Genomic DNA, 15,924 nt, shown 5'->3' on the forward strand with positions numbered 1-15,924 from the left:
AGACGAGCCTGGCCCATGGCCGGGCTCAGAGTAGATAAACTCTCGAAACTCTTCAAAGGTGTATCAAAAGTATTGCTATAACATACTAGAGTGAGAGACAGGGAAGGCAGTTCAAAATAAACCCAGTGAAAAGCAGGGGCCCCGCGGGAACAATAAGAGAACACTGTATTAAAGTCCGTGTTCCCAGATTATTTAACATCTTACCAGAAGATATCAGAAATACTGCTGGGACAAGTTTAGAAGTCTTCACGAGGAAACTGGACAAGTATCTTCACCAGGTGCCAGATCAACCAGGTTGTAATGTGTGAAGGCTTACTCAGCTCTGTAATAACTTCAGACAGTATTACCAAAGCTGGCTCCTCCTCAGGAAAATTAATTAATAGAAAACGAAATAATAATTAACAAAGATAAACACTTTATTTATTAAAGCAAACATAAAACAATAAAACATGACAGGTATATCCTATTTGAAAGAAAAATGAAAAATGAAATGAATAAAATAACATTTGAACTCAACGCTAATATATATATTGGGGTGTCTGGTGTTGGCGACACTTCGTGTTGTTGAAATCTTAGCCGTTGCTGATGTGGGGGGGGGGGGGGTCGCAGGTGTTGGTGACCACCACCAGCTAGTTCTTCACAGAGTATCGCTGTGAGTATTCTATCCCGATGACAGGAGAGCAGGTTCTTTACCGCTGCAATGATGTGGGGTTACGTCCTGCAATTTCATACAGGTGCACAGGTAATTAAATCCAATATGGGATGTCTCCAGGACGTTAGTCCGTCTCCGTCAGTTTTCCTCGTTGATTGACAGGTGACCCTCTCTGTCATCCAAGCTGAAAAGATAGACAGGTTACCCACTGCTTAAATAATCACACTCCATGATAAGTACAATACCTAAAATACGTTGTGATTATTACAACAGTCAACTTAGAGCAAGGCTGAAAAGACTTAAGTTTATTATTGGTCCAAAGTGAAGCTTTCAACCAATAAATCCACTAGAATACAAGGCAGGCATGTACTTACAGTAGTGTTGGGAGCTGTGAGTCGAGTGATTTACTGTTTGACCAGAGCCCCCACACGTCACCTTTCGGGGGGGGGGGAGGGGAAGGGATAGTGGGAGCTAGACTGACCCTACGTTAAGCAGCCGGCAATCAAACTATCACTTTAGGGGTGGGGGAGAAAAGGCGGGAATAGCGGGAGCTTGACTTACCCTACCTTAACAAGTAGCCGGCAATGAAACTATTGTTACTATATATTCCCTCGCTACTCCTATCTATTGAACTTTTCCCTCACATGATGGATATGTTGGATTGCGGGCCACCAGCAGCAAAAGCCCGGTTGACCAGACAAGCACTAGAAAAACTCTGAACTCGCCAAAGATTTAAGAATGGTAAAGGTATATCATCAGACACGGGTGTGATGTACTGGGTGGGTGGTGTGTCGTCGTGTTGCAGTAATATGACATGATATATTGTCGTGGTGTGGAGACTAACGTGTTGTGGGTAAGGATGTGTTGTAATAGTGTTGAGAACACTGACGTGGCATACTGAGGGGTGTTGTGTTGTAGTGGTGTCGCAGAAGTACGTGACGAGGGTCATCGACGAGGACGTGCTGGCTGGGAACTCTGCTCTCTTCAAGTGTATGATCCCTTCCTTCGTGGCCGACTTCGTCAGTGTGCAAGCCTGGGTGGACTCGAACGGCCATCTCTATAAGGCACACACATCTTACGGTAATCATGTAGAGCCATCGCGGAGATTAGAGCACGGAACTCATAATCTCAGCCTCTCTCACTTCTCCTTCATTCTTGTTTCACCCCTGCTTCATTCTTGTTTCACCCCTGCTTCATTCTTCTCTCGCCAATATGTTACATAAGGAATTTATACTTATTCTACATTTTTCATATTGTATTTTGATGCAACATTTTTTATTAATCTTTAATCTTTGAAAAAACCAAACAGGATAGTGATAAATGAGTTACAGTACCGAGGCTCCACTAATTCACATATTAACATAAATTTGTAGGATAGCCGTGAAGAGTACTGATACTACACAGTGTGTGCTCTCTCGTTTTGATTATTGTTCGGCGTTTACGGCTTCGTTTAAGGTAGGGGAGAGATATGGGGGAGGGGGGGGAGGGAATTACTGCCTGAAGCACCTGGAATGTACTCTGGAGCGGAGAAGAGAGAGAGGTATTTGATAAAGATATACAAAGAACATACTTGAGGGCCTAGTCCCAAATCTACACACTACCATAACGTATATGGGTTAGTTAAAATTGTATTAATATTGGTAGAATTACCGACAATGTGTAAAGTAAAAGGACACAAGTACAACTAATGTGACATTTTATTGCCACAATAAAATGCCACATTAAAGTCGTTTTGCTGCTTCAGATTAAAGGAATCTTTTTTTTTTGGATTTGTGAAGGACTTGCCTAGTATGGGTCAACAGGCCTACTGCACTGCTCCTCCTTTCTTATGTTCTTACTGGAGGGAGAGATATGGGTGGAAGTGTAAAAATAGACCCAGTGAAAGGAGAAAGGATATGTTCTACATAAGAGAAAACTTGTTAACATCTAGGGTACAAGACTACTCAGCCTGCTACCAACAGACATCAGAAATGTTACCAAAACAAGTGTACAAGTTTTAAAGACGATATTTGTTCACTACTTCCGTCATGTGCATGATCAAGCAAGTTGTGCCGGGCTAGTTGGGCCAGCTGGCCACAAACAGCAGCAGCTTGATAGAACCGGCAGTCAACAGAAAAGCCTGACTCCAAGCTGGGAGGCAAGAGTAGGAAAACTCTAAAGGGGTAGTGAAGGTATACCTCTGAGTTCGGGGTGTTTTTTTTTTTTTTTTACTCCCGGAGCCCGGCCATGGCTAGGCTTGTCTGGTGCTTGCTTCGTCAGCTAGGCTGTTGCTGGCCTGCAACCCCACCTATTCATCACAGCCTGGTTGATCTGGCACCTGGTGAAGATACTTGTTCAGGTTCCTCTTGGAGACTTCTGCACTTGTCTCAGCAGTAAGATCTTGAATAATCTGGGACCACGAATGTTGATACACTGTTCCCTTATTGTGCTTACCGCACCCCTACATTTCACTGGGTGTGTCTTGCGCTTCCTCACATATCTCTCCCTCCAGTATGTAATGACAATGTGTAAATATTGGACAATGCCCTCAAGTCCCTTCCAGATGTATATGATCATGCATCTCTCTCTCCTCTGCTTCAGTGACTGTTAAGGCAGGCGTTGTCGTATTATGTAGGTTGAAGTGGTATTCTTTCGAGATGGATATAGTGTGGTGTACGCTTTGGTCTGTAGCAGCAGGTATATTCTGGTGCTGGTGATAAAGTGAGCAGTAGGTGTAGCAGGTGGTGAGTGAAGGCTGTGTGATGGGTCTTGAGGAGCAGTATCCACATAGATTAGTAAGACACGTATCCAGTAGTTTATCTTCATTGATGAGACGTTTCGCCTGTTCAGCAGTCTTTTTCAGTAGAAATATAGAGGCGACATCATAAGTAGTGAAGATGTAGTGATGAGGTGGACAGTCCCTCAGCCTTGGTAAGTGTTCGGCTCCATAGCTTCGATCGAAGTTATATAGCTGAACACTTATCAGGGCTGAGAGTCTCATCACCTAATATGTCTACTTCTGTTGTCTCTATTATGTATGTCGTCACTTGTATTTTGATTGAAGAAGCCTGCTGAACAGTGAACCCTGTCATCAGTGAAGATACCAAACTGTTGCGCATGGTCTTACTCGTCTCTCTGTCGGTACGGTATGTATATCATTAATACATTAATAATATCTACATATCTCTGTCTCACATATGCCACACAAACCTCACAAACTCTCTGATAATCCTTGTCTCTCTAGGTTATATATGTATTACCGGAATAATGGTTGTAGACATACTTTTCCTCCTGAGACTTGGCGAAAAGTTTGATTAGATGTAATAAATATTAAAACATATTAGACAATAAAATAGACTTTGTGATTTTGACAAAGTGGAACTAATCACACACACAATCTCTAGCACAATGCACTCAGATCATAACCTAGTTAAAGTGCAAACAAGCATTAATATATATATGGAGAACGTAAATACTAGTTTGCATGAGGGCAGGTTAAGTAAATTCAATTTCAGCAATTAGAGAATTGACTAGTACATAGACAAGGGAATACCAAACATTCCGTAAGAAACCTTCCTAAGCACTTTAAACACAAACCAGTGCATGGAATAAGATGAATGCAGAAACGTTCAAATTCTGTATTAACTATGTCCGATTCAAAAAGCCTAAAAGGATCATACCTAGATCTAAAATGTGGAAAACTTCGCAAGAGGAGGAAGAGATATGCTAAAATGCCTACTGAACCGCAACAAACGAAAGAATTTACCCCAAGAAATTACCACTATATAACAAACTAAAACATTCATACTAAAAATAAAAATTTCAAAATTTTTTCACCCAGGCAAAATTCAAATTGTCTCTTTATGAAGGATACCTAAAGGATGCCCCTGGAATTCAGCGTCCCTTTCCCTTGGCCCGGTCTCAGACCAGGCCTGTGGATCAAGGCCTGATCAACCAGGTCGTTACTGCTGGTCGCACACATTCTAACGTATGAATCATAATCCAGCTTGTCAGACACTGATTTGAAGAACTTGTCCAATTCCCTCTTGACAACCAAAGGTTTGTTATGCATGGAGGGACGGCGTTGAAGAGTCAGGGACCTCTGACAGTGAGTTAGTTTTCTCTAGTGTACACTTTGTGCCCCTGCTTTTTATTGGAGGTATTTTGATCCATCTGTCAAGTCTCTTTGTCATACGAAGTGATTTCAGTGATGAGGGTTGGACCAGGAGTTTCCAGGTGTAAATTATGACGTTCCTTTCACCTACGTTCCAAGGAATACAGTTTAAGATAAACCATACCACGGGCGGGGATAGAACCCGCGATCAGTCTCTCTCAAAACTCCAGACAGTCACGTTAGCCACTGGACCAGCTAGCCACAATAAGATTCATCCAACTAGGTATATTTCTACACCATAGGAAGGTTAGCATAGACACCACTGTGACCACAAATGCAAGTTTTTACAGACGAATCTCCAGCTAGCATGGCCGTGACGAACTAGAGTTTGAGCTAGAGACAAACTAGAGTTCGTCACGGCCACGCTAGCTGGAGATTCGTCTGTAAAAGCTTGCATTTGTGGTCACAGTGGTGCCTATGCTAACCTTCCTATGGTGTAGAAATATACCTAGTTGGATGAATCTTATTGTGGCTAGCTGGTCCAGTGGCTAACGCGATGGAGTTTTGAGACTCTCTGATCGCGGGTTCAAACCCCACCCGTGGTATGGTTTGTTTGTAATCGTGTCATTACGATTTCATGAGACGGTTTAAGATACTTTCAACATTCCTCTTAGTTCAGATGATTGAATGTATACAAGCAGGGAAAGTTTTCTGTACATTTTGCAGCTCAGCAATCTCGTTGCCTTGTTAGAGCTGTGGTTATATAGCAGTATTCCAGCCTGGAGTGAACATGTGACTGGAAGAGTATCATCATTGACTCAGCAGTATTCCAGCCTGGAGTGAACATGTGACTGGAAGAGTATCATCATTGACTCAGCAGTATTCCAGCCTGGAGTGAACAGGTGACTGGAAGAGTATCATCATTGACTCAGCAGTATTCCAGCCTGGAGTGAACAGGTGACTGGAAGACTATCATCATTGACTCAGCAGTATTCCAGCCTGGAGTGAACAGGTGACTGGAAGACTATCATCATTGACTCAGCAGTATTCCAGCCTGGAGTGAACAGGTGACTGGAAGACTATCATCATTGACTCAGCAGTATTCCAGCCTGGAGTGAACAGGTGACTGGAAGACTATCATCATTGACTCAGCAGTATTCCAGCCTGGAGTGAACAGGTGACTGGAAGAGGATCATCATTGACTCAGCAGTATTCCAGCCTGGAGTGAACAGGTGACTGGAAGACTATCATCATTGACTCAGCAGTATTCCAGCCTGGAGTGAACAGGTGACTGGAAGAGTATCATCATTGACTCAGCAGTATTCCAGCCTGGAGTGAACAGGTGACTGGAAGACTATCATCATTAACTCGGCATCTTATATTACAGAAATCCTACGAACTTGGAAAGAAACATGACAATGTCTACTTACACAGCATCTGGACCTGGTTCATGGAGCGCTGTTTATTAGGAAATGTAAAGTACCATTAGCACACGTACTCAGTGTTATTTAGAGGAGAAGCTTATGTTCAGTTGAAATGCCAGAGGCCCTAAAAAAGCACGGACATAACCACTCTTTATAAAGCTGGTAGCAGAGAGATGGCAAAAAATTAGACCAAAAAATTACACATTATATGTATGACCCTTGTGGGTTTAGCGCTTAGTTATGATTATAATAGTTGAATCTAAAAGTCTTCGAAAGGGTGCTGAGATGCCACCGTGTTATTTTATGGAAAACATCTCGTTTGGAGACTAGTTTTTACTGTGTGATATGATAAAGGCTTGGTCTCCACGACTGGTTAATTTTCTGACCATAAATGACTTCACGTACTCTACAAACACATCTCAGCTAACGCATCAATGAATGCAAAAACGACAGCCAGACCAACGCATGTGTAAAGAACAGGAACTGCAGCAGTCTGTTAATGAGATTCAGTGACGGCTGTTTAGTGATCACAGAAGCAAATTTCCGCAGACGTAAATGCCTTGAATACCTTTAATAGCCATTTCAGACATTATTAAACTAAATAAAAGAAGCTTCCTCATGTCTGAGGTATTAGCAAGAGTTGACCCTAGTGGGTTTAGCGCTTAGTTTTGTTTATAATAATTAGAGTTCTCTTCATAACAACAAACCCTGCCATCACATAGCAACCAAGAGTTACTTCCACTTATACGCTGTGACTACGACTGTTTGTAATACTATTACTACGAGTACCCAGCGCTGTATAACCCTTGTGGCTTAGCGCTTCTTTTTGATTATAATAATAATACTACGAGTACCTACAACATGGACCAGTAGGCCCATTGCAGTGCTTATGCTCTTTCACCTCAAGTTACCTATATACTTATACCCTCTGTGTCCTTGGTTGTAACCAAACGTTGCCTCAATAAAATATCATTCAAATTTTCCATGGGGAAATAATGTTCAATAGTTACAAATTTTTACTGCTTAGATACGGGAAGAATGAGCTCATAATGAGCCCAGTATACATAATGGAAGCAAACATCTCATAGAACATAAGACAGAATTAAGCAAATGTAGCAACGGTCAAGACAGTGACAAGGTGGATTATGAGAACATTCAGAAAAAGAGAAGTAATGCCAGTTATGGTACATTTTAAATCAGTGGTGCCCTCACGACTACAGTTTTGTTCTGTGCTCAACCTTTTTCAAAACAGGAGAGAGAGAGAGAAAAGAAGAGAAGAGAAGAGAAGAGCTGGAAAATGTATACTACCCGCACAGAATCAGTAAAACACTCAAACTATTGGTAGTCTAATTACCGAGATTGCTGTCTCCGGAACAGAGACACGCGCTTTATAATATATACATGGAAGATAATTGAGGGGGCTGATCTCCAATCTGCACAATGTCATAACAATTTACTTGGGAAAGCTTTAAAATATATTTAGTGAAAATCAACAGTGTCATTCAAGAGTTGTCTTGATGCCAAAAGGCTCTTGATACAAAGAATTGGAATTACTATTCCTTTCCTTGGATCGAATCTGAATATCTTTTATTTCCCTGGCGCTTTGTAACTCCTACGGGTTCAGCGTTCTCCATGATTGTAATAATATACAACAACACATTTTCGACGACGTTTTGGTCCATCCAGGTCCATTATCAAGTCTTTTGTGACTTGATCCGGATGGACTGAAACGTCTAGAGTTTCTTTTCAAAAGTAAAAGTTATTTGTGAACGATTAGAGAACACTGTAAACATTGATGGTACCAGCAGATATAAATATTGCCCGAACGAAGACAGAAGTTTTCACGGTGGGAACTAGATCACAGTCTCCTGTAGGTGCCTAACCAGTTGGGTTGTGATGGTTGTTGTCCTGTTGGGCCTCCATCACCAACAACCAGGTTAACTAATCCGCCGATAGGAAACCCTGGCCTTAGGTCTGACTGCAAGGGCAGGACCCTCGAAATCTGTCGTAGGTATGTTACAGGTTTGTCAGTATAATTTCAGTTAGGTAAATGGGCCAGTATCGCCCTTTGAATGAGTAATTTATCCAGCTGGATCATATTCGTGTTGGGTGGTATTTCCGGCTGCGTCACAAAATACATATAACTGGAGAGTTCCGGCTGACGGAGGCGGTGGTGGTGGTGTTACAGTGGTGGCTCAGGCGTACGAGACCCGTGTCAGCGACGAGTTTGTCATCAGGGGAAATGCCGCCATCATCAAGTGCTCCATCCCATCCTTCGTCGGCGACTTCGTCAGCGTCCACTCGTGGGTCACGGGTGAAGGCCAGGCTTACTTCCCCTCTGCTACTTATGGTACCATATACCTAACTCCATTTCCTGGTCCCAGGGTGGTAGCTAAGTCACACTTCAGTTGCGGTACTGTACATTTTACTCACTCTTCACTTGTGCCTCATCCTCACACTGCACGTGCGGCGCCTCATCCTCACACTGCACGTGCGGTGCCTCATCCTCACACTGCACGTACACTGCATTTTTCTCACACTTGTACAGATTCTTGATACATCACTTATGGTACATCTTCCTCACTTTTTTTTTACGATGTAACATTTGTAATAACTTACATAATTATTATATTATTATTACAGAACATGGAGTACTTTCGCCATTACTTGTTTGTTTTAAGTTTTAATGACATAAATAATATTTTTCTGTTGTAAGTTTGACACATTGTCAGATTTTAACATTTTATATCACAGGTGTACTGGCAGCTGTCTGATGGATGATGTACATGTCAACACAGGTTGTATTTTACTGCTGTGTTCACGTTAATACGTGAGGCACGTAATGAATTTACACGTATTATTACAACTCTATATGGTTAAAATTTACTAACACCGAATAGGTAAAATTGGCCAATTATGAAGAACTCGTGTAAAATTAGGTCCTTTCAAAAAATTTCTCTTGTATGTTTAAAGATATATTTTTTAATTTATGTTAATGTGAAAATTAATAATTTTGTACCCAAAGAACCTTAGAAAACTTACCTAACCTTATTATAACAAGCGCAATTTAATTTAGCCTATTTCAACTAAATATATTTTAGATAAGTTTACAATAATTTAATAAACAAACATAATGAAATATATTTTTTTCGTTAGGTTCAGAATGATTTTCGCGAAACTATTGCATACACATATTTTCGCTTGCCTTATTCGGTAAGAAGAGCATTCCTGTTTAAGCCAACATCTCGAATACTTCATCCATAACAAATTTTGTAACATTAAATTCTTGTCAGTTGGAGTGATATGACGACTTTATTGACCAAATATATGGAATGAACCGGGGTATCGATTAAATTTGCTGCGGATCACTACATCTGTGTGTATTGAAAATACATAATCTGATAATCGATAAGCTGTATAAAAAATATATATCAGCTATTATATGCAGTAAGCTCCATTTTCATGTTATTTTTGTTGTTGAAAATTAAATCGAAGAATTTTTTTCTCTCTAAATCTCATTGGAATGTCTTAATTTTTTCAGGGTGACCTCAGAATAGTTAGCCTTGGACCAGGTGTTTTATGTGATGAATCTACTATTTGTGCTCTCTTCTTAATAAATAACTTTATTAAGATAATATATAATAATGCTACAAGTATCTTCTTCCTTGAAGACGCCAGGCAGCCATGATAGCAGTGGCGCCAATGCCACATTGTTGTCTACCTTCAGTATTTGGGAATTATTCTAGTGTTGGTTGTGTTGAGTTTCGTAGCACCGTTGAGAGGTGAGCGCTGTGGCTTAGCTCACCTGACTGCCCGTCTACTCTATCTACCTTCACCATGCTTCACTGACATCTTATCTGCATCTGAACTCCCATAAGAAATAACCGCATTACTCTTTCCCAAGCTGACAGCACCAGCAGACCGGAAGTTATTATTCAATTGCCACATTTCAGAGGAAATTGTCATTTTTTTTGAAGCCCAGCGAGTAATGAGACTTAATTGTTGCTTATACTGTTATGGTGGTGATAGATATGCTGGAGATATGCTGGCGAGACAGTGACGACAACACTAGCAATCACCATCTCTGTGTTCACCTTGCTAAATTATTGGTTTTAATGTGAAAATCCAGGTCATTGTCATTTAAGTGAGAGAGAACACTGGTGTTCATCATTAATAATAATAAAGGAAAAATCATCGGTTTAATTAAATTTATATAAGAAGCTGAACACCAATATTGTCTTCTCACATTAAGGTATTAAACTTTTTATTATTTAAGATTTGTATTTTATATAGCTAAATTACTATTTGTTTTGGAATATAGTTATAAATTACAGTAAAATCTTTTATTAGATTGATAAATGTACATTACTGAAGTTAATATTTTAAATTAAATTGCATGTTACATTGACTTTAGATATATAGTTAAGAGCATTACTGGAATTAAAACCTTAACATGCTTTATTAACATAAAATATATTTCTTATTTAACTTCATTAAATTTGCAATAAAACAGTTAAAAATTTGAAGATACACAAAGGTTAAGGTGCATAGGATGTTAGGGTAAGAGTGTGTTGGCTACACTGTCATGTCCTCGGGGGAGGAAGTTTACCATGTTAGTGATGTCATAGTGAAGCGGCTCCCAGCTGCTCTCACATCTTGCTCACCTCACATTACTGATGTTAGTGATGTCATAGTGAAGCGGCTCCCAGCTGCTCTCACATCTTGCTCACCTCACATGCATATTTTGAATATAGTTGTTTCATTAACATGGTAAACTTTATACAGGTTTTGTTGCCATCACAGGTTCACTTTCACATGGTAACTTTTCAGAAGGATTTAACGTAAATATATAAACGTAGGTCATATTTTGCGTATGTCGAGCCTCCTAAAACTTCTCGTGTTTCCCCCATGACGGCCAAGATGTGAGCAAGACGGATGTGGGCGGAGGCAGAGGCTGTGTGGTGGGGAGTGTAGAGGTGGTGGGAGGAGTCAGGAGCAGGCTGGCAGGATCCAGGGGTAGGACAAAGCAGCACAATATAACGAGGTTGTGAACTTACGGAAACATTACGCTAATATACATACACACATCCGGTGATTGTTGCCGTATCCAAAGTGAATCTGTGATGAGCTTGATATTGGGACATACAAGCGGGTAACCCTGTGTCCTGGACTTTTAGACAAGATTTGAAATAGCAATTTAAAATTTTTATTAATACACACTAAACTGCTCAGATATTTTTATAGTGTTTGAGTTTTTTTTGTTTTGTTTTGTTTCGGAAATTCATAAGTGTTTTTTTATACTTGAGTATTTTAATAATAGTAAATATGATTTATCCGTTATCAAGTTATCATGGTTTGTCTTGCAGTGTATTATCATCAATAACAACATCTATAACTAATTAATTATACTCATTGTATAATATTTATTATGACGATGTTACCGTAATAAAATTATGAGTAAAATATATCATGCGTTTAGGAAACTTAACAGAATTATAAAAATAATACATTATTAAATGATGGTTAAAAGTCCAGGAGGTAGAGTTAGCCGTAAGAGCTGGTCTGGACACTTGGTAGGAATCTCCTAGACCCCTCAAGGGCCTCTTCCATGGCCCTCGTGGGCTCTTGCTGTGAGTAGCTACGTGTCTGCACCAGCAGTCTGCGAGGAAGGTGTATTAACAATGGTGTGTTTTGTCCCTCCCACTCAGACGGCAAGTACTTGGTCCTTCCCTCCGGAGAACTACATATTCGTTCTGTGAGCTCCGAGGACGGCTTCAAAAGCTACAAATGTCGCACTGTTCACCGCCTCACTCAGGAGACCCGCCTCTCTGCTACTGCTGGACGACTTGTCATCTCTGGTAAGTCAATAACACAGACATGTGGGCAGCCAGGGTAGGGGGTAGGAAAAGTTAGGTCGGCAAGAGGTTGGAATAAATAAATGTGCTGGTAGAACTGGATGGATAGCCTACCACAATAGTGTGGTTTATCTTAGGATACTTCTAAGTTAGAGAAGGGAAGGAGGAGGGAAAGTTCTCTGGACAAGGGAGGGAGCTTGGGAAAAATGGAAAGGATGGATAGGAAGAAGCTAGACGGAAAAATTAGCTCTTCAGAAGAGAGAGGAGGGGGAGAACTGAAAGGTCCTTAAAAGGGATGGGGCTGAGGAAAAAGGGAAGGGTTTTGAAAAAAATGTGAGGAGGGGAGGGGGTCTGGTTGGGCTTGGGGATAAGGAAAGAGAGCGGGGAATTGAGGGATAAAGGGGTGAGAGGAACTTAGGAGAAGGGGGGGGGTCTATAGGAAGGAAGGCAGGGAAGAAGCCAAGAGGAGAGGAGGAAGTGCTGTAGAAGGGAAGGCAGCAGGGGTAGGAGGGTTAGAGGGAGTTCTGTAGAAAGGCAGCAGGGTCAGAGGAAGGGTTCCGTAAAAAGAAGGGGATTTGGGGGGGGAGAAGGGAGGTAGGAAATGAGGAATGGGAGCTGTGGAAGATGTAAGGAAGGGGAGCTGGAGAAGGGAGGAAGGGGAGCTGGGAAAAGAGGAAGGAAGGGGAGGTGGGGAACGAGGGAGGAGGTGGAGCTGGAGAAGGAGGGAGGGAGGAAGGGGAGCCTGGGAGGGAGGGAGGGAGGGAGGAAGGGGAGCCTGAGAAGGAAGGAAGGAGGGAGGGAGGGAGCTGGGGAAGAAGGGGGGGAAAGGAGAGCCTGGGAAGAAGAGGGGAAGGGAACCTGGGGAAAGAAGGGGGAAGGGGAGCTGGGGAAGAAGGGGGAAAAGGGGAAGAAGAATGGAAGGGAAGCTGGGGAAGAAGGGGAAGGGGAGCCGGGAAGTAGGAGAGGAAGGGGAGCTGGGGAAGAAGGGGGAGGAAGGGAAGCTGGGGAAGAAGAGGGGAAGGGAAGCTGGGGAAGAAGGGGGAAGGGGAGCTGGGGAAGAAGGGGAAGGGGAGCTGGGAAGTAGGAGAGGAAGGGGAGCTGGGGAAGAAGGGGAAGGGGAGCCGGGAAGTAGGAGAGGAAGGGGAGCTGGGGAAGAAGGGGAAGGGGAGCCGGGAAGTAGGAGAGGAAGGGGAGCTGGGGAAGAAGGGGAAGGGGAGCCGGGAAGTAGGAGAGGAAGGGGAGCTGGGGAAGAAGGGGAAGGGGAGCCGGGAAGTAGGAGAGGAAGGGGAAGGGGAGCCGGGAAGTAGGAGAGGAAGGGGAGCTGGGGAAGAAGGGGAAGGGGAGCTGGGAAGTAGGAGAGGAAGGGGAGCTGGGGAAGAAGGGGAAGGGGAGCCGGGAAGTAGGAGAGGAAGGGGAGCTGGGGAAGAAGAGGGAAAGGGAAGAAGGGGGAAGGGGAGCTGGGGAAGAAGGGGAAGGGGAGCTGGGAAGTAGGAGAGGAAGGGAAGCTGGGGAAGAAGGGGAAGGGGAGCTGGGAAGTAGGAGAGGAAGGGGAGCTGGGGAAGAAGGGGAAGGGGAGCTGGGGAAGAAGGGGAAGAGGAACTGGGGAGTAGGAGAGGAAGGGAAGCTGGGGAAGAAGGGGAAGGGGAGCTGGGAAGTAGGAGAGGAAGGGAAGCTGGGGAAGAAGGGGAAGGGGAGCTGGGAAGTAGGAGAGGAGGGGAAGCTGGGGAAGAAGGGGGAGGAAGGGAAGCTGGGGAAGAAGGGGAAGGGGAGCTGGGAAGTAGGAGAGGAAGGGAAGCTGGGGAAGAAGGGGAAGGGGAGCTGGGAAGTAGGAGAGGAAGGGGAGCTGGGGAAGAAGGGGGAGGGGAGCTGGGAAGTAGGAGAGGAAGGGAAGCTGGGAAGTAGGAGAGGAAGGGAAGCTGGGGAAGAAGGGGAAGGGGAGCTGGGAAGTAGGAGAGGAAGGGAAGAAGGGGAAGGGGAGCTGGGAAGTAGGAGAGGAAGGGAAGCTGGGAAGTAGGAGAGGAAGGGAAGCTGGGGAAGGAGGAGAAGGGGAGCTGGGAAGTAGGAGAGGAAGGGGAGCTGGGGAAGAAGGGGAAGGGGAGCTGGGAAGTAGGAGAGGAAGGGGAGCTGGGGAAGAAGGGGAAGGGGAGCCGGGAAGTAGGAGAGGAAGGGGAGCTGGGGAAGAAGGGGAAGGGGAGCTGGGAAGTAGGAGAGGAAGGGAAGCTGGGGAAGAAGGGGGAGGAAGGGAAGCTGGGGAAGAAAGCAGGATTATTTCAGAATAATATAATAAAGGGAAGCAGTAGAAAGCGAAGGCGACTTTTGTATTTGTATTTAGTTATTTATTATTGATGATTATAAATGTTTAAAATGTTATAGATTTTAGTTGTAATATTTTGCTGAGTTATAATGAAATAAATTCCATAATGTATAATTATGAAAATAAATTTTTGCTTTATTTTAAAGTGAATTTTAAAGTAACGTAAAGATATTTTGAAAAACTTAAGCTTAGTGAATTATAATATATTGTGTGAATATGTGTATAACAAACCAGTGACATCCTTGGAAAAACATTTTCACAACATCTGCAGCTTAAATTGCATTAAAGAATATTATATAATAAGATGTAATTGTAGTTGTAAGTTGGGTGTTGTGAGGTGTGTCTGGGGATGCCGCTGGTTGTGAACAAGGAGCCTGAATGTTGGGATAGGGTACCCCTGCCGTCTCGCTTAACTCGAAATTATAACAAAAAGATATTGATTAAAAATTGGCTTTATCATGGCGGTTAAATATGTCCGTCTTTTTTTCTCAAAATTATTTGCTGTTCTTTTATATATCGAGTAATAATCTGATTGGCAAATGGCCTCTGCCTGTGACATATTAAACACAGTCTCTCGCTTACAACAAGTCTTTGAATGAGCAGATTATACTGCGTGACACACACACACACACACACACACACACACACACACACACACACACACACACACACACACACACACACACACACACACACACACACACACACACACACACACACACACACACACACACACTAACACTATATGTGTTGAGAAGTTTGAGATTATAACAGTATACAGGTGTGGTAGGGACACTAAGGGTATTATGTGTTGAAAGCTTTGAGATTATAATAGTATACAGGTGTGTAGGGAGGTAGGATGCTGGAAGTGCACTTCACAGTAGACCTGTACAGGTAGGATGCTGGAAGTGCACTTCATAGTAGACCTGTAGGGAGGTAGGATGCTGGAAGTGCACTTCACAGTAGACCTGTAAGGGAAAGGGAGGATATTAAAGGTACATCATTACCGTTTACTGACTGATTCTTTAAGCCAGTTATGAGTAGATGTGACGGTCAGTCTCTTCGCTGGACGTCTGGAGGCAGCAAAGGTAAGTGAAGTTTTTAGTTTGTCACTCTGACGCGTCTTATCACTTTGTCACTCCGTGGCGTCCTCATAGGTAGGGTCTATCGCATAGCCTAATGTTAGGCCCTCAGTGTGCTTGTTTCCACCCAGTTAATGTTATACTTGCTATCTAACCTTTAAAGGTATGAGATAGAGACGAAGCTGTGTGGTTGCCTAATTAACAGCAGTGAAAGTTGTGTACCCAGCTGGCACCAGTTTTATGGGTGAGGCGTGTCAGTGTATGACACAACCAGTTGACACTGGTGATTGTTGAAAGGAACAACACTGGTCTCATGAGCTCAGGTCATGGAGAGAGGATGCCCAGTGTACATTGGTCACTGTTACTAGTGCAGTGACAGTGATACAGGTCACTGTCGTGTGACAGTGAAGTGTATCAGTGCTGCACATTATTGTTGCCTTCTATGATACTTTTCCAGCTGAAGTGCGTCTCATGGTTTTAGTTGTCATCTAACATTAAAGTTGG

General features: G+C 42.9%; 1 protein-coding gene across 1 annotated transcript in view; it reads left to right on the forward strand.

Moving 5' to 3' along the window:
• Dscam1 (Down syndrome cell adhesion molecule 1) overlaps positions 1-15,924 on the forward strand; it is a gene marked incomplete in the record, with an annotated part of 1,133,347 nt that overhangs the window by 280,083 nt on the left and 837,340 nt on the right. Inside the window, 1 exon segment of the mRNA XM_070098007.1 lies at positions 11,878-12,027. Coding sequence (XP_069954108.1) covers positions 11,878-12,027 — 150 coding nt within the window.

Source organism: Cherax quadricarinatus, chromosome 4 (genome assembly GCF_038502225.1).
Source record: "Cherax quadricarinatus isolate ZL_2023a chromosome 4, ASM3850222v1, whole genome shotgun sequence".
In the NCBI taxonomy this organism is placed as follows: Eukaryota; Metazoa; Arthropoda; class Malacostraca; order Decapoda; family Parastacidae; genus Cherax; species Cherax quadricarinatus.